Source organism: Capricornis sumatraensis, chromosome 1, assembly GCF_032405125.1.
Source record: "Capricornis sumatraensis isolate serow.1 chromosome 1, serow.2, whole genome shotgun sequence".
Lineage (NCBI taxonomy): Eukaryota > Metazoa > Chordata > Mammalia > Artiodactyla > Bovidae > Capricornis > Capricornis sumatraensis.
In genome coordinates, this window is record NC_091069.1 from 74,184,500 (window position 1) to 74,205,048 (window position 20,549).

The window sequence follows — 20,549 nt, forward strand, 5'->3', positions numbered from 1 at the left end:
TGCAGCTGAAATTGAGACAAAAGAGTCCATTTTAACATCCAGTTATGTCCATGTTAAAGACTGAGGGCAGAAGGAGAAGAAGGAGTCAGAGGATGAGATGACTGGATGGCATCACCAATGCAATGGACATGAACTTGAGCAAACTTTGGGAGATGGTGAGGACAAAGAGGCCTAGTGTGCTGCAGTCTATGGGGTTGCAAAGAGCTGGACATGACTGGGCAACTGAACAACAAATGTCCATGTATCAGTCGCTTACTATCCTCTGTAAAATTATTTTAAGCATGCATTGATTGATACATACAAACAATCTGCAGAGCATAATAAGAGCCTCCATGGTGCTCCTATTCTAGCCAGAAAGATAAAACAAGTAACAAATAACAACCGGATTTACCAAATATGCTACCTGTAGCTAGAGGATGACCCAATATTCCTAAAATTCAGCCTAGTGTAATGATTAGGAGCTCAACCACTGGAGCCCAACCGCCTGGGTTTGAATCACAGCTTTTCTCTTTCTAGCTATATGACCTTAGCTAAATTACTTTATCATTCTGTGCTTCAATTTCTTCATCTGTCAAATGCAGACAGACTAGTACCCCTCTCTTGGAGTTGATAGGAAAAATATCAGAGTTAGTATGGGTAAAGTGCTTAGGACACTATAATAGAGTTGTTGCTTAAATAAAGATAACTTAATAAACTATTCTTTAAAAATTTTCTGTGGCATTGTATCACAGGTGTTAAAATATAAATATGCCATGTGAAATATTTTACTGAAAATGAGCAAAGAGGAATCCTACTAAAATGAAAAAATAATGAGTGTTTACACAAAATACCTAGGCTTTAAATTTTTCTACAAAAGTCTTTATAGGTCCTTGGATAAAATGTGTTCATTGAAATCCTCTTGCTTATCTTCTGAATCAATCTATAAGAAAGCAAAATGCCTTATAATGGCCTATACTTAAAAGTAAGAAACTTGAGAAATACAGTAGAATATAAAAATAAGCCCAGGTTAAAACAGAAGAACAGAGGTCTATGCGGCTTGTTAAATTTCCCTCCTCATTTTGACTGAGTTTCCTAATAACCCAAGTCAGAATGGAAATGTGATTTTGTCATATTGTCCATCAAGCACAAAACAAATCAAAACACACAAAAATAAAAGCTGTACTAACCTGTTACAGGAAAGAGCTCTTTTGTGGACCCTAAGAAACAGGAATAAGAAAAACAGAAGGGAACAATGACAATGATCAGTGTCCCAAACAACATCTTCAAATACTTCCCTTCAATTAATGCAGTGTTATACAAGATTTTTTTTTAATTAGTACAATAACTCTCAGTGTAAGCTGATGTCATACTCTTGCTGCTTAGTTCAATGATGAGAATCCAGCAAGAGGTCAAGAGGATGTGGTCCAAATCTTCAGGTTTCTGATGTCCTGATTTTAAATTTCTGCAGGAATGGATGGACTATGTGTCCTTTACATCCCTTTTCCCCCATGTTATTCCTCTCAACTGAGGTTTGACAAAAGGTGAGCTGCCGACAATTTGAGGTTACGTACTCTGACAAGGGCCTGCAGTGCAAGTGTTCTCTGCTACTGATTAAGGGCAAATCCACATGCTTTAAAAATAACTGAACTCATGCTAGAATTGACAGCCCTGCTGTTAGAGAAGGCTTCTCAAAGGCAGAGGGCATAAGCACATGTTTCTCTTTGGTGCTTTGTATAATGAAAGTATAAAGTTAACAGCCACAAATTTTGCACTGAGAATTCGTAATGTTGCTTCGCATAATTCAGAGAGTTAATTTTAGATAGCCATATCTTAACTTCATCTTAGCTTAGATATACACTAAGAACGAGGGAACTGAATTCTAACTCTAGCATCCCTCTTTTTAATTATATGACCTTGAACAAGTCATTGCACCTTCCTGCATCATAATTTCATCATCTGTAAAATAATCTGAATACATTTCAGATTCTTAGCATAGGAAGATTTTCTGTGTTTGAATAATGATTGCACTCACTAAATGCCTATCTGTGTATTCATATTCTATAGGATGATTTTCTATATTGTGAGCGTTTGTCCACATTATATTCAGAATTAGACTTTATTGCTCTGATTTCACCAGTTATTAAAAGGAATTTCAAGCCTCATTTTTCTTGTGAAATGGAAGGCATGGATTAAAGGAACTATGTTAAAGAACATGAAAGTATATCATTTCACACAGGCAGCTGCGCACCTTGTCTGTGGCAACCCCTAGGAAGAAGGCGGCTCAATTCTCTTGAAAGCGTGTGTTTTGAAATATTAATTATCCGTGAGAGAGATGCTTCAGATTCACCCAGATGTCAGAACATAGCACAAGTTTTAAGAACTAAAATCGAAGAAGAGCAACTGTTGTTCTGCAGCATGTTTTTGAGCAATACCCTGAATGTAACCCTTACTAAATACTGATGAATCAGCACAACTTCACTCAACTCTTTTTACTCCTCTGCTCTCTTCCAGCATCAAGGAAAAATTGGAGTTAAATTTAATGTTGGGACAGATGACATCGCCATCGAAGAGTCCAATGCAATCATTAACGATGGGAAATACCATGTAGTCCGTTTCACGAGAAGTGGTGGCAATGCCACGTTACAGGTGGACAGCTGGCCGGTGATTGAGCGCTACCCTGCAGGTAAGCCAGTGACTGTGGATTGGGGGAAGATTTTATGAAAAACAAACGAAAACGAAGCATTGTTTTGCGTCCGTTTCACCCCATTGTGGGTTTTCTGAGAAACCATCAAGTATTTATTGGACGTTAGAGTCGTGTGAATGTAATGCTATCCTAAACTGTTCTTGATACAGTGTACAAATGGCATTATATAGGAGAACTTGAAGGCACACGTTATAGTTTGCAAAATTCCGGACATCAGTGAAACTAGAAATATGCACACATAAAAGGCACAACATGTCAAAGCTTTTTTTACTGGATCCTTGCATTTGAACAAAGGAAAGGCTTTGTCAAAAGTAACAAAGTTAAAATTTAAAACTAAGACAGGGAATATTATACCACTTTTCTCTGAAAGAAAATAGGATGATACAGTTCCTTTGATGGTGGTACATAGCTGAAACTCATGAAAGCTGCAGGCGGGCACAAACAGAAATAGTAAAGGAACTCTATCTAGTACCATAAAGAAGCAGTTATGAGAACATGTCAGTAAATGACGTTTGTTTTCACTGTCACATAACCATGGGGTTTTACACAGATTCTGTGATACTAGTATTAGTCATTTCAAATCTATAAAATGAATGTTAATTTATTATTGATAAAATAAAAATTATCTTTCTTCATCATTAATGAGTTTTGTCAGTACTATTGCTGAAACAGACAGTAGATTAGAAATTAAACCAGTTACTTGTGATTGCATATACTCTCAATTTTTAAAATGCCATTTTAAAGTAAAGTTCAAATTAAAGCACAAAGGTGTTTTCCTCTAATTATTATCCTTTCCATATTTTAGTACAAAATAGACTGCTAGAAACATTGTCTCATTTTTCTGCTCACCTCTTTTGGAAACAACTGTTTTATATACAGCAGCAGATTTATAGCATGGTAGAAAGAAAGATTAAAAAAAGAAAATTTCATTTGGCACAATAAATTGATTGCCAAAACTTATATAGAAATTTCCCTGTTACAGTATGTGTTTCTTGCAAGAAGTAATTCAAGGAAGTAACTAACTTACAAAATAAAACCCACTTTTCCTTAGTAGTTACACATAATTATGAAATGAAATATCTGTGATGCCCTCTGGGACCTTTTATAATTTCTAACATCTACATATTTAAGCTGCACTTCAAACCTATTCTGTAAATCTGGTGCTTTACAAATATATACTGAATTTAGTGTAATAAAATACTGTCTTCTTCTGAAAATACAGAATTCATAGGCAAGCACATTAATAATACACCCAGTACCTTTTAAAATACTGTCAATTAATAGATACAATAGATATTTCCTGAACTGATGTCATTTGAATCATCCAGGTCTTAAGACTACAATTACGAGAATGCACATCTTCAGTTACCAACAATAATAAGATAAAGGAATGGAAGATCTGGAAGCAAAGTAACTTAAATGTGAATGCAGTGTTATATAGCCCCTGCTAACCCTTAGCACATTTACTAAATTCTAATAGAAATGTAATTTTTATAATAACTGCAGCCGTAGTGAAATAACAGGAGTCAATTGGATTTTAATCTAAAATCCAGATTAATCAATACCTATTTACTGAGAGGAAATCATCGCACTGGATACCACTGAAGACATAAAGTAGGATAAGGTCTAGACGCTGCCCCTGGGGTGTGGTCCTCTGTGAACAGTGGACCTGAACTTATACAAGGACAAATCCTGTTACTCTTATATTACAGTGCTGCAGTTGCCTCTTGAAACTTAACTTGGTTTCACCAGTTAGCTCATTAAAATTATCTTAGTTCATTAACTTTTCACTCTTGTTACACTTTCTAAACCAGTATCTTTAAGAACCCTGCTCTAGAGAATGTTAATGGTGACCTATGGCAGGAGAGAGGAAGCCCCACCCTCAAATTAGTTTGGGAACTTCTGGGTTAAACTAAGTTAAAAATATCTACACTTGGACTTTATATTAATACCATATTGAATCTCTAAAAGAGAAATACAGTATGCATTTCCCAAGCATACGTAAACAGAACCTAGTTTTCTGATGTACTAATAATGCATTTAGATAAATATTTTATGTTTTAAAAAACTTCTATACCTCATTATTTTAAAATATTTTATCTGATTATCAGCACTTTAATTGTGTACATACCAGATACTATATGCTAGGCATAGTCCAAAAAGCAATGACCTCTGTCTTTTTGTGGCATCAGTCAGTTCAGTCGCCCAGTCGTGTCCGACTCTCTACGACCCCATGGACTGCAGCACGCCAGGCCTCCCTGTCCATCACCAACTCCCAGAGTTCACTCAAACTCATGTCCATTGAGTCAGTGATGCCATCCAGCCATCTTATCCTCTGCAATCCTCTTCTCCTCCTGCCTTCAATCTTTCCCAGCATCAGGGTCTTTTCCAATGAATCCGTTTTGTGGCCTGTTAATGTCCAATTTGAATACTAGTAGCTGAGACTGGAGCAGTATTAATTAACTTATAAAACTTATATAAAAGCACTCACCACAAAAGACTATAATGAAAACTTAACAAGTATTTGTATTGTTTTCTAGGCTTATATTTTTACACATATAATGTCTTATGTACCAATTAAATGTTTTCTCAATATAAAATATATTTAAAAGTCAGAAGCTGGCAAAATCATGATAATTAAGGAGCAAATCTCTAGAAATACTCAATTTTGATTTCACCTTTTATATTTAGTCAAAGATTCTAAGAGTCCTTCCAGCAAAAAGTGTTTTAGATATAATTAATAAATCAAAGGTGAGCAAAGTTGCAGTTCTTCTGAAGGATATAAGCAAGGGTAAACCACTGAATCTGCCCTCAAGGAAATTAGAGCAGTTGTGAGGAATTTTGATATATACATATAAAAAGTTAATGAACAGCATGTAAAAAACTCAGGGGAGTCACCATGGTTGTCATCAAGCATTTTATTAATCATCTGCTCTGCCTGCATTTCAGCATGATATTGAGATAGGAAATAAGCCATGAAAATTTTAAATACCTTTTCTCTTGGAGCTTCATTGGCAACAGTGCTATGAAGACCGAATGCAGATTTCTAAGTACGTGTCACCTAGATTAAAGTTTTTAGAACAAAGTGATCGTATATATAAATTCAATAGAAATGTCTAGGATATCTCTTTTATATTGGTTTGTAGTATGAGCATTTTTATTTTAAAAGGTTTTTGATTATTATTCATTAGAAAAACAGCTGGACCAATGCTTTTACCACTAAATCCTGTAATCAGAAAAGTGGGAACCAATTGACTATATTTGGTTCCTTTTTAAGTGCCTGCACTGCAAAATATAGGTAATGGGGTTGAAATTAGTAATTAACTATACCACTTAACCTTCCATTAATGTGCTTTGTGGTAAGTGCTTTTATATGAAGCAATTCTTCTGGTAGCGACACTATATCTTTAATGAAAAGCATCTAAAGCATTGACCAGTACCGGTAGCCTATAATTGTCTGAAAGGCTTTCATAGAGAAACTAATTAGCAGAGGTAGATTTTATGCGTTTTTGGAGTGTATGAAATATTCTCATAACTCAACAATTCACATTAGAATAAATATTGAATTTTCTGAATAGCAGACCCAGTTTTCATTATGCTCTGTGCATGGAGGAAAGTATAGAAATAATATTTTGCAAATCATTTCAAGTTGAAAAAGTCATTTCTTGGTGCTTATCAGTTAAAGCTCTAGAATATAATGCATCATTAATCCCTGATTTGTTCCTAATTGCAGTTAGTAAAATTTTCTCTCTCAACCAAAATAGACTTCCTCTTCTCATGATGTTAATCCACAAAGCCTAACATAATTTTACTTGCCTTAATCCATATAAATCACAATTACCTTTGAGGTTAAACTTTTGGGTTCATTTTTCTACCACAGTGTGCCAAAAAGATGTTATTTATTCATTCTATACAAAGTCAAATATCCATTTTATTCCTGTCCAAGGAATAAAATACATCAAATCAACAAACATGTACCATATTATAAGAACTTTCTAGACTTACCATCTGGTTACAGAGAAACATAAAAATGTTCAAGATTAATGTGTTATGTGAGAAAATACGAGTTTTATCATATCGTATTCAGCTAATTTCTGAATAAGACATGCTAAGAAAACAAAGAGATAAAATTAGTTCCAAGGAAGCAGAGCCATTTTAGAGAGTGGTCTAGTTAAGGCTACGAAAAATACAGGAAATTTGATTTGGGTCTTGAAAGGCTAGATTTTTACTTCGAGGGTGACATGCATTCATTTTAATGGGATTAGCAGGAACAGATAGTGACAAAATAATTAGAAAGCTTTTAAAAAGCCCAGGTGTCAAATGATAAGGCCTAAAATAAGATGGGAGGGTGTGGGAAAAGAAAGAGGTTGGACATAGAATACATTAGATCTCATGAAGAGCCAAGTAAAAGGAGAATCAGTTCTACTTTTCAGTTCCTCTCTCTGTCTCTGTTTCTCTCTTAATCTAACCATGGATTATTTGATGTTCTGATGCTGCTGTGTGACCACCAGAATGCACTAGCTAACAATGAAATGAAAACCTGTGGTAGGAATGCGTACAGAAGACATAGTTTGGGTTTACTTAAAGTTTAGTCTCTTTGGAAACCTACAGATGTCAAATAAAATGGATTAGCCTCAAAGTTAGGAGTCCAGGGTTTAGCTGCTATGAGAGTTTAAATAAAGAAAAAGTGGCAGTCTGGAGCAGTGTAAAAATAAAGCAGATAGTTCAGGGATGGAAAAGTGGAAAGAAAGAGGAATAACTCAAGGGGAGACTTTAAGGAGCGGCTGTAAATGCTGTCTGCATGACCATTTAATTTGGCTCAAAGGTCTTATGGATATTATCTCTAACTCTTGGCTTTCTCTTCATCTTCAAAGGCTTGTAAAATATTTCAGAGCTCAAGAAAGGTCATATTGATGGTTTCCCTTTAAATCCCTCAAACTTAATTTAGATTAATTCATTGATTTTTTAGTTCAAGTCATGATTATTTATTGGTTAGGTATTTAAGCCATTCCATCCTTTAAAGTTTCCTATTTCATACTAAAGTGTTCATTGATTTGAGTATTTTTATATTTTTATATTTTAAACTGAAAATTTAGTCTGTGTGACACAATTCAGAAAAATCTATCTCATTTATGATCATAGCCCTTGAAGGAGGAAGGAACTTCAAAGATCTTCTCTTCCAGCTTCTTCATTTTTAGACAATAAAATGGAACCTTGGAGAGGTTAATGGATTTGATCAGTATCACTATGCTAGTTTGTAACAGAGGCAAAACTACATGTAAAACTTGTCCACTAACTCTGTGCACTTTAAACCGTCTGGGAGAGAGAAACCAAAATGAAGAGTGATCATTAGATGTATCCTCAACACAGCAAGGTACACTCTTCATAACTAAATATTGTGACTTACATGGTCAGTCATACTACTTCTGCTGACCCACAAAGACACACATACATACAATCTTATGAGTATTAAAAAAACAGTAACATATGGAATAAAAATAATTTTCTTACGAAGTCATAGTTTTCATCACTAAATTTTTGAATAACTGATTAGTAGGCTCTGATTAATTTTTAACCTTACTTTAAAAACTTTATTAGCAAATAGAGTAAACCATTTATGAATCATAATATTTTACTGTTCCTACAACACTCAATCTTTAGGTTGACATACTTTCAAACTTTATATATTTGTTAATTTATATATATTTCTCAGCAACATCACTTGAAACTTAATTTCAGTTACGAGAAGAGAAGTGGTTCATTAAGAGGATTTAGGTATTAGAATCCTTCAGGATTATTAAGGAGAAAAACTTTATCCTAATAGAAAACTTGCCCCTCTTGGTTAAATGTAGAGATACAGGAAAGGTATGACTGAGTTTTGTTTTCCTCCTACAAAGTTAAGGCAGTGAAAATCTAACTCACTTATGGAAAATGATAAACCACACAGAAGATTTGAATCATTCTTTAAATAAATCACCAACTTGAACTGACTCCAGTCCGCACAGAGTGTGGTCAGTTCAGTTCAGTTGCTCAGTCGTGTTCTATTATTTGAGACTCCATGGACTGTAGCACGTCAGGCTTTCCTGTCCATCACCAACTCCCAGAGCCTACTCAAACTCATGTCCATCACGTCGGTGATGCCATCCAACCATTTCATTCTCTGTCATCCCCTTCTGCTCCTGCATTCAATCTTTCCCAGCATCAGGGTCTTTTCCATTGAGTCAGTTCTTCACATCAGATGGCCAAGTATTGGAGTTCAGCTTCAGCATCAGTTCTTCCAGTGAATATTCAGGACTGATTTCCTGGTTGGATGTCCAAGGGACCCTGAAGAGTCTTCTCCAACACCACACTTCAAAAGCATCAATTCTTTGGTACTCAGTTTTCTTTATAGTCCAACTCTCACATGCATACATGACTACTGGAAAAACCATAGCTTTCACTAGATGGACCTTTGTTGGTAAAGTAATGTCTCTAGTATTCAATATGCTGTCTAGGTTGGTCATAGCTTTTCTTCCAAGGAGCAAACATCTTTTAATTTCATGGCTATAGTCACCATCTGCAGTGATTTTCAGTTCAGTACAGTTCAGTTGCTCAGTCGTGTCCGACTCTTTATGATCCCATGAATTGCAGCACGCCAGGCCTCCCTGTCCATCACCAACTCCCTGAGTTCACTCAGACTCATGTCCATTGAGTCGGTGATGCCATCCAGCCATCTCATCCTCTGTCGTCCCCTTCTCCTCCTGCCTCCAATCCCTCCCAGCATCAAAGTATTTTCCAATGAGTCAACTCTCCCCATGAGGTGGCCAGAGTACTGGAGTTTCAGCTTTAGCATTGTTCCTTCCAAAGAATACCCAGAACTGATCTCCTTTAGAATGGACTGGTTGGATCTCCTTGCAGTCCAAGGGACTCTCAAGAGTCTTCTCCAACACCATAGTTCAAAAGCATCAATTCTTCGGTGCCCAGCTCTCTTCACAGTCCAGCTCTCACATCCATACAGTGATTTTCGAGCTCCCCAAATAAAATCTCTCACTGATTCCATTGTTTCCCCATCTATTTGCCATGAAGAGATGGGACCGGATGTCATGATCTTAGTTTTCTGAATGTTGAGTTTTAAGCCAACTTTTTCACTCTCCTCTTTCACTTTCATCAAGAGGCTCTTTAGTTCTTCACTTTCTGCCATAAGGGTGGTGTCATCTGCATATCTGAAGTTATTGATATTTCTCCCAGCAATCTTGATTCCAGCTTGTGCTTCATCCAGCCCAGCATTTCACATGATGTACTCTGCTTATCAGATAAATAAGCAGGGTGAAAATATACAGCCTTGATGTACTCCTTTCCCTATTTGGAACCAGTCTGTTGTTCCATGTCCAGTTCTAACTATTGCTTCTTGATATGCATACCGATTTGTCAGGAGGCAAGTGAGGTGGTCTGCTATTCCCATCTCTTTAAGAATTTTCCACAGTTTGTTCTGATCCACACAGTCAAAGGCTTTGGCATAGTCAATAAAGCAAAAGTAGATGTTTTTCTGGAACTCTCGCTTTTTCAGTGGTCCAGTGGATGTTGTCAATTTGATCTCTGGTTCCTCTAAATCCAGCCTTCTCTAAATCCAGCTTGAACATCTGGAAGTTCATGGTCCATGTACTGCTAAAGCCTGGCTTGTAGAATTTTGAACATTATTTTGCTAGTGTGTAAGATGAGTGAAATTGTGTGGTAGTTTGAGCAGTCTTTGGCATTGCCTCTCTTTGGGATTGGAGTGAAAACTGACCTTTTCCAGTCCTGTGACCACTGCTGAATTTTCCAGATGTATGGTACTTAAAAAATAAATTGTATTTAATAAATAATTGTTGAATAAATCCCATTTCCTCATTCAACTTCAATGTTAAATATTGCCTTTTGCTCATGGTTTTTAGCCAAAATATGCAGATGTGCATGGAAAATATTTATGTGGATATATAAATATTTGGCTATCTATTTGATATAGTTAATTGTTTACTCATCCAAATTTTCCAAAGGAAAGCTTTCATACTATGAGAAATCTGAAATTTCAAATACTATAGCAGTATTCAGTAGAATTAGTGACTAAAACTGTGACTTTTCCTTTGTTAATTATCTTCTTTCATTGTATTTAGTTTTTCTGAGGCTTTAGGGGCTTTTCTTAATGATCAAGCATAATGAACTTTTTATTGAGCAGTATATTAAACACATCTGCCTAAAATACTTAGCTTCAAAGAAACTGTATCCAAAGAGATAGAAAGAAATGATACATACTGACTTCTCACTTTTTCTTTTATATTCTCAGTGATCTGCATTTTTTTTTCCTTTTGTAATATGAAAGATTTCTTTCAGTAACACAACCATATTAGGATTTTTAATTTTCTGACAAAAGAATGAGGAAGGTTCCTTAATGGTTTGGTGGGGTTTAGTGTCAATTAAATTATACAGGCTGGCAAGCATAGATAATATAAATTTATCTTATAATATGAATGGCAGCCCTCCTTTATGATTTTCTGAAGAGTCCCCCTATATCTTCTTGTTCCCCATTATTTCCAAAGTATATTTTGGTTAATGACCATTAATAATTAATTAATATCTTTTTATTATGATAAGCTTACATTTTTATCATAATAAAGGAAGGTGTTGATTACTCCTGAAAAATACCTGTGTTAAACAGAGAAGGGCGTTATTATAAACTTTGTAAAATGTAACAAAAAATGTTTACTGAGGAATTGGGTTCAAGGGCTTTTCTTCAAAGGTATTGTCACGTGAATGAATCTACCTACTGGTTAGAAACAATGAATTACTTATGTCAGAAACAAACAAAAAATAGTTGCTGCTATAAATGAAAATTCAGTTTTGAAGACCTGAGGTGGAAATAGGTTTGAAGAAGCAGGTAAAGGCTGAAAGTCAGAGAAATTACATTTTAAAAGATATTAGGCTTTCAGGAAACTTCAGTTTTTGCAAGTGATTGGTTGATTTTAAGATTTATAGGTTTTGTGACAGTGATTTTGTAATTTGATTATTGTCCAAAAGTATCTTTAACAGTTTATAATTACCTGAGTTTAATGGAAGAACAGCCATGTTCTCAACTTCACAATGAGTCTTTTTCTCTTAATTTTTTCTCCAGCACTCTGACCCCTCATTGTATCAAGAGGTTTTATCAAATTGCTCAGTAATATTTATATATTCTTATGATAAATACATATAACAACTAGTATTTTGGTGTAAGAATAAACATTTTTTTTAATATTCTGCTATTTTTTTTTCTCAATTCTTAATGTCAGCATTTGAATACCACTTATGAGTAAGACTTGTACTTTTCCTAGTATTTCCCTATGTCTACCATCTACCTACTTTTCTTCTTAGTAGCTCAGGAATTAGTTGAAATTAAATGTCAGTTTTTTTCTAGTCAACAATGGCAGTTGGTTCAAGAGGTAGCAGAGTAGCATAAAGGTAAAAATTTCATACAATGACGTCAAAGTCCTATATGGAGGACAAAAAGTAGGTAACTATCTTCAATTTTAGACTAATTGAGGTTAATTTTTCTTAATCTCCTTTGAATCTCTGCCTATCTAAGAATCTGATAAATAGGGTATCTTACCTTTAGAAAAATATACATACATCTGCATGTACACAAAGTTATGCATATGATTTTTAGAAGTTGTGCCTCAGCATCCTTATGGCCCATTAACTTAGTTTCAGAACCTCTGCTTAGAACAAGCTTAAGGATGTTGACATTTTAGAGGAAAGAAATATAGTCTACTTAATGGACATATGAGGCAGAACCTCCTGCTACCCAAATGAAGCAAGCTTTCTATGAAATGTAACTGGGCTTTTTTTTAAAAAAAATCTTCTAATCATAATAACCTTCTCACCACTGATGTTGCCCTGGATATAACCTCTGCTAGTTTAGATAAAATGCTTTTTCTTTAATAGAACAAACCCAACTTTTGTTCTTCCAAGTTAAAAAAATTGGTTCCACAAATATGATTACAAGAATGTCATAATCCTTCCAAAAAATGGATTTTGACCACTGATACACTATTTGATATAATTCAGGCATTGGTGCATTGCATAATAAATATGCTTAAAATCAATATGCACGATTTGAAGGTCTCATTCAGATAGATCTATTGATAAAACATCTGAAGATTGTTAAGTATGATGATGAAATAAGTGTCCGATGTAGTCAAGACAACGAGTATTGATCAGACACCTTTGGAAAATATTACTTTTTATTATTATGAGGACAAGGTAGTAAAACCTTTTGCATGTGTAGAAAAAACTTTAGAACTCATGGAGAAAGATAGATTAACTATTTTTCTCCCTGCACTAGTAATTTTTTACCTTTTTCTCCCCGTCACATTCTTAACCTTGATAGTTTATTCTCTTATACATGTACTGAACTCATTCCAAGAGAACATTGACAACACACTCCTTCCTTTTCATGAAAAGTAAATCCTTAACATAAAGAATGTTATAACCAAGTTAGAAAAATATGTATTCAGGGTTCTATATTATGAATGAACTACCTCAAATGTGACAAGCAAATGTATTTTGGACACTGTCCAAAGTTTATAATTTTAAAAAAATCTTTAGGGCAAGTATTGACAAACTTTTACTATAAAAAGCCAGATAGTGAATACTGTCAGATTTGCAGCATGTAATCTTTGTTACAACTACTAAATTCCACCACTGTAGGTCAGCAGCTTCAATAGATAATAAATAAATAATGGGTATGACAGTCCAATCCAGTATTATTGCCTGGAGAATTCCATGGACAAAGGGGCCTGGTGGGCTACAGTCCATGGGGTTGCAAAGATTTGGACACTGCTGAGCGACTCACACACACACACACACACACACACACACACACACACGGCTAAGTTCCAATAAATCTTTATTTATAAAAATTCACAGAGGGACACATTTAACATGTAGGCCATAGTTTATTGACCCCTGATATAAAGGCATGACAGAAGGAAATAGGAACCAACCTGGAAGTGCTCTTACTGGTCAGAACTGGGCCTATTTGTTATGTAGGCCATAGTTTATTGACCCCTGATATAAAGGCATGACAGAAGGAAATAGGAACCAACCTGGAAGTGCTCTTACTGGTCAGAACTGGACCTATTTGAGCAACAAAATAAGTACAATATTGAGTTTTAACCCAAATAATGAAATAAATATCTGTGAGCATGTACTGATATTAAGTAATGGAATAGACAGATAGATAGATAGATAGATATGTGAGGAAGCAGGGACACTGTTATGGAAGAATTCCAATAACCAAATGTAGAAGGATGATGGCAGCAGAAATTACTTTGAAGCATTAGAGCTTCAAAGTAATAATTATTGAAGGCAAGATACTCACATTATATGCTAAATTACTGGATCAAAGTTTGAGTAGAGACTAGTAATTTATATATAGTCTAAATGTGTCTCCTCAGATGTGAAGAAAAGACTTTTGGACTCAGTGGGAGAAGGCGAGGGTGAGATGATTTGAGAGAATAGCATTAAAACATGTACATTACCATATGTAGAATAGATGGCCAGTGCAAGTTCAATGCATAAAGCAGGGCCCTCAAAGCCAGTGCTCTGGGACAACTCAGAGGGATACATAGGGGAAGAAGGTGGGAGGGGGTTTCAGGATGGGGAAATGCATGTATACCTGTGGCCAGTTCATGTTGATATATAGCAAAAACCATCATAATATTTTAATTATCTTCTAATCAAAATTAATTAAAGTAAATAAATAAATGTGTCTCTTGCAAGGGGAAGATAGAAACTTTCCACAGAGAAATCCAGCAGACCACCTTAACTAAATGCTTGAGTTACATATCACAATTAATAAGAAATATGACCTGATGCACCTCCTGATATAATACACTGAGAAACGCACATCGTTTCTCTGTTACTCTGTGTATTCTCAATAAAAAATTTGTGACCGCAGTCTTATCCTGACAAATACAGTGTGGGAATCTGGATTGGATCTTGGAACACAAAAATGACATTAGTTAAAAGCTAGTAAAACCAAGTAAAGTCTTTAGTTAATAGCATACTAACAATGTCAATTTCTTAGTTCTGATAATGGTGTAATGGTTAAGATACTAGCAGTAGGTTAAACTGGATACAAGTTATATAGAACTCTCACTACTATCTTTTACAACTTTTATTTAACATTTTTAATAAAAAACTTTAGAGTTTAATTTAAAAGTATATTTTACTCAATTCTGTATAACATTACTCTAGGGAAAAAAAGATTTTAAGCCACAAAACTTCTTGCCTTTGTAAAACTGGTAAGTCAGATGTAATTATTGTGACTAAATTATACATTAATATGTTTATATGGTTATTAGGCAAATACAGTTATTTCTAAGGAGTATAAGCCTAATTTCTATAACAATCCAAAGGTGTAACCTAGCCTAATATTTTAGTTCTTAATTAAGATGGAGTGACATAATAAATGTGAAAAGCTTTTGAAGTATGAAGCCTTTAAATAGGCCATATATTAAAATTTAAATTATGATGATGAATATTTTGTGTCAGATTTAGCCTCATGGGTTGAACATTTCTCAAAGAAAGACTTTCATCTTAAGCATTTAAAAGTCTGTTTAGTTTTAGCCTTATGAGTTTTACAGCATTAGAAAGAATCTGAGGTTCCTATCCCCATCCTGCAAGTATGAGACTAACTTTCCTCATATTAAGTATTATTGAAATAATTTGTCATCTTGAGCGTATTATCTGTACTGGTGGCCTGAACATTTAAAATGTCCAGTGAGACCCCCAAAAGTGAATATACATAATATAAGTCTGTCTAGATATTACCATATGTATTTCCAATGAAGCAATGAAGCATTTTAGCTAGATTTATGAGATATAAAACTGGACAGAATAGAGGAACATTTAGCTTCATTTTTCTACATGGTGTGAACTGATAACATGCCATAGTAATTTTTCAGGGTCACCTTTGCTGAAACATTTTAAAAGTCCACATGGAGTCTTCAGGTCTCTCATTTATTATTTTTATTGTTCAGTTTGGCAGGCGAGTTGGATGAAGGTGTATTTTCTAGTTGGAGAAATAAATAGAAGCTTTTAAAAATGCATAGGTTTGCTTTGTGCAAAAGAGGGACAAAATGGTGGCAACCCCAGTAGGAAGCAGACCTGGAGATCATTACATGAGGCTTGGGCTTGATGGAAGTGAAGCTCACACAAAAGATTGAATCCATTACATTGACTCAACAAGGAAATTGTTGTTGCTCAAGGATTGGGGTGAAGAGGTAAAGAGAACTTACCCCAAATCCCAGACATTCAAAGGGCTCATTTCAGTTCTTGCCTTGATAGGATCTATAATCTGCAACAGTGAGTTAGGTATTCTGTGCTGGACTCTCCATACTGGAACTCTGGTGGTTTTTCTACATACATTTTCTCATTAACATAAAATCTTATAAGGCAGCTTTTAGTTTCTCCTTTGGATAGAGGAGTAAACACAGAGAAATTAGATTACTTGCCAAGGTCACACACCCTAACACTCAGTCCAGGGCTCTGAAGTATTGTGTAGTGTTGTCTACACTATTTATTCTTACTCCTGGTAAGAAGAAAATTTATTCTTGGTTCCCGCAAGATTGCACATTTGTTGTGCTGAGGTCCTAATACCAATGGTTACTCTTCTTTCTGCCCAGATCTTGAAAGGACATTCAAGTGTCCCTTGGAATTTGTCCCTTGCAATTATGTCCTCCTTTTTTTTTTTCTTGGTTATTATTTATCTCAATGCAGAAATGAGTGCTGAATCCAACTTGTATACTCCTTTTAAACCCTAAAATTGTGATAGAAAATATGGACTACACATCAAATGACCAAGCTTTAGACTTACACTATAGACTCAGCACAAGATTAAAGGTGGCTTAAGACTGAAGATTCAGGAGTCAGACTATCTGGGTTCAAATCTTAGTTGCCGAAGATTCAGGAGTCAGACTATCTGGGTTCAAATCTTAGTTGCAGCTCTTTGTAGATACATGACTTCTTGCTCAATTCTCTAACCTCCTTTTGTACTTCAGATTTTTGATCTGTAAAACAGGTTAACGATAGTACTTACCTCATAAGGCTGTTTGAATTTTCAAGGAGTTATTAGTTTCAAAATACTTAGTTGTTAGTAAAAATCCTGGTGAGTAGTAAGTACTCAAAAAATCAGAGTAGTTTAGTTTTGCAATTCTGTAACTGCAATAGGTACTAACATCCCCATGTTAATGTGTATTTTCTTCTGGGAAAAGTTTGTCCTGTCTTTGCTGCCAGACATGACTCACGTATATGGAGATGAGTCTTTCCAGAAACCTCAGACATGTCATTACCCACCCCATCCCTGGTGCCCTCCAAACCCACCGTAAGCCAAAACACCACAAAGACATCACTAAGGAAGGGCAGAACTCAAGGTAAATAAGTAACATAGAAAACATTTTCTGGTTTAATTTAAGGAAAAGAGTGTTGTGTGGTACTGAAGGAAGATTTCATGGAGGATAGGAATGTGGATCAGGTGTTGGTGAATTATTTGAAGTATAATACGTGAGCATTAGGGAACCCATGCTAGTGATGGACAGGCCACTGCATATAGTTATGCAATTACTATTTCTGAGTTACTTATGTTGTTGTTTAATCACTAAGTCAGGTCTGACTCTTCGCAATCCCATGGACTGTGGCCCCAAGGCTCCTCTGTCCATGGGATTTCCCAGGCAAGAATACTGGAGTGGGTTGCCATTTCCTTCCCCAGAGGATCTTCCTGATCCAGGGATCGAACCCAGGTCTCCTGCATTGCAGGTAGACTCTTTGCCATCTGAGCTACCAGGGAAGTTCTGAGTTAACTATAGGCACTCACCAATATCCCATCAGAGGGGATGTTGGAAGCTGGAATCCAGTCTGTGCATGGGTCAGCAAGCCATGTGTCCCGACACAGGGGATGTCCTCTAAAGATTGAGCTGGCTTTTCCTCTGTACCAAGCACCTTCAACTTGTCAAACCTTTTGTCTGGTCTTTAACCATCAGGAGAGTCTCTATTTTCAATTCTCCTTAACAGTGCTCTCTAATTAGGAGACCATAAACATTCAAAGAAGCACAATTCTGAGAGAGAAAAGAAACACTGTTAATAGTTACTCCTATATAACAGGCACATACCAACACTGCCCTGGGCAATCCAGAACATTTGTCACTTTACCTATAAGCTGCCAGGTAGAACTGAGACTTGTCTCTTACCTGAAGAAACTAGAATTAATCTTAGTCATTATACTAGGTGGATGGGTTTATTCCTGTTCAGGTGGGGAAGCTGAATATATCAAATTAATAAAATTAAATATTATTACATAATAATTCAAAATAAATAATTCTGGTTAAAATAATTTCAAACAAATTTGAAATTATTACAGCTCTTCCTACTCCAAGTATTTTAAAATATCAACACATTCTCAGTCACTCATAAATCTTATGCTGAATATCCTCTTGCTTAATCATTTCATGTGTCATAAATTATGTTTATTTTTTATTCAAAATAGTTTTTTACTCTGCCTAAAGATATCTTCCTCAAATATTTATTTCATGCTGAATTAGAAAGCATTGATAAAAGGTAAGCAACTAGAATTTTTCTTTAAAGCATCAGAAAATGGATAAAATTATTTAAAATGCTAACAATAGACCCAAATCTTAGACCTATCCATTACTTTAAGACGTTTTACACTAAGGAGGTAATGGAGCCCAAAAGCCTCTAGTCCTTCTTTGATCCATCAATGAGCCTGAATTAAGACCCACTTCATGGTTGGCCCATGCTGTGCTAAACCTGGTGGGAAACAGAAAAACAAAAATACTGTCTTTGTCCTATAAGAGTTTGAAGTGTAACTTGGGAGGAAAGTTAAATCAGTTAGGGAAGCATGAATTGTATGGGAAATGTGAGATTGCATAGCACAAAAGGTAAACTTGAGAACTGGAGGAGATATGAAGTAGAGAGGAGAATACACGTTTAGTGCATAAGAGAAGTGAAGTCTGAATGGACATGTATTGGTGAAAAGCCCATTCCAGTCAGAAGAGAGAATGAATCCAAGAACACAGGTGGTTAAAGATTCCCACACAGCACAAAGAATGGTCGTGCTCTCTGTGATGGGATACTTATAGCTTCATTGCAATCCTGGCTTTCCAGGTGGTGCTAGTGGTAAAGAACCCACCTGCCAACGCAGAAGATGTAGGAGATGTGGGTTCAGTCCCAAGGTTGGGAAGATCGCCTGGAGGAAGGCATGGCAACCCACTCCACTATTCTTGCCTGGAAAATCCCATGGACAGAGGAATCTGGCAGGCTGTGGTCCATTGGTTTCCCGAGAGTCAGACATGACTGAGGCAACTTAGCACACACTTTACAATCCTAGTAACTAAAGCTGAGGGAGTAATTTAAAAAGGACAATCAGAACCACTTTCTTCCAGAATTCATAGGTTTTTCAGGGATATCTGACCTGCAACAAGAGGTTGCTTTTGGGAGGTGGTTTAACATGGACCTAGTCTTAGGAGATAGCCCATAGATTGACAGCTTGAGTTCCCAAGGGCTTTTGAGAGAATTTGTACACATTTCTGAATCTATCATGATAAAGGGAAATTAGCAGTGTCTACCTGGACAAGACTGATAACTGGAGCTAATTGTAAATTTCTGTTGAATTTTAATATATTCTGAGTGAATAAGTAGTGATGAGCATAACTGTTTCATTTTCACAAAAATTTATATTCTTGATTGTAATTGAATTCTTACTCTTTTTCTGAGTTATACCTCCCCAAATCATCTTACCCTTTGACATTCCTAGCATGCTATTAATAACGTAGTTTATATTATTATTATATCAAAATCATCCTACTTGTCCCATCAAAGCACTGGATCCAATGGTAGGCACTAGTTTCCAGTAATCCTTTCAAAGATTCCCCAGTTTCCATCATTTTTCTATCTGCACTTGTATCATTTTAGTTATGTAACCTTTATAACAATTTTCCTATTATCAGCTATCATTGTTGTTGAGTGGCTAAGTCATGTCCAACTCTTTGTGACCCCATGGACTGCAGTAGGCCAGGTCTCTGCCCTCCACTGTCTCCAGGAGTTTGGTCAACATGTCCATTGAATGATGCTATCTAAACATCTCATCTTCTGCTGCCCTCTTCTTTTGTTTTCAGTATTTCCCAGCATCAGGGTCTTTCCAATGAGTCAGCTCTTTGTCTCAGGTGACCAAAGTATTGGGGCTTCAACTTCAGCGTTAGTCCTTCCAATAAGATTCAGAGTTGATTTCCTTTAAGATTGACCTGGTTTGATCACTTTCAAGTCCAGGAGACTCTCAAGAGTCTTCTCCAGCACCACAGTTTGAAAGCATTAATTCTTATGGCACTCAGCCTTCTTTATAGTCCAACTCTCACATCTGTACATGACTACTGGAAAATCCATAGCTTTAACTATATGAACATTTGTCAGCAAACTGATGTCGCTGCTTTTTAATACACTGTCTAGGTTTATCACAGGTTTCCTTCCAAAGAGCAAATGTTGTTAATTTCACAGCTGCAATCACTGTCCACAGTGATTTTGGAGCCCAGGAAAATAAAATCTGTCACTGCTTTCACTTTTTCTCCATTTGCCGTGAAGTGATGGGACTGGATGCCATGATCTTATTTTTTTGAATGTTGAGTTTTAAGCCAGCTTTTTCACTCTCCTCTTTCACTCTCATCAAGAGGCTTAGTTCTTTATTTTCTGTCATTAGAGTGATATCATCTGCATATCTGAGGTTGCTGATATTTCTCCCAGCAATCATGGTTCCAGCTTGTGATTCATCCGGCCCAGCATTTTGCATGATGTACTCTGCATAGAA

The 20,549-nt window shown here is 35.8% G+C and overlaps 1 protein-coding gene across 21 annotated transcripts in view; it reads left to right on the plus strand.

Moving 5' to 3' along the window:
• Positions 1 to 20,549, plus strand: part of NRXN1 (neurexin 1) — a 1,215,464-nt gene that overhangs the window by 1,025,825 nt on the left and 169,090 nt on the right. For all 21 annotated transcript variants that reach the window (XM_068971240.1, XM_068971223.1, XM_068971278.1 and 18 more), the window contains one exon: positions 2,491 to 2,662. In XM_068971240.1, coding sequence (XP_068827341.1) covers positions 2,491 to 2,662 — 172 coding nt within the window. The remainder of the gene's footprint in view (positions 1 to 2,490; positions 2,663 to 20,549) is intronic.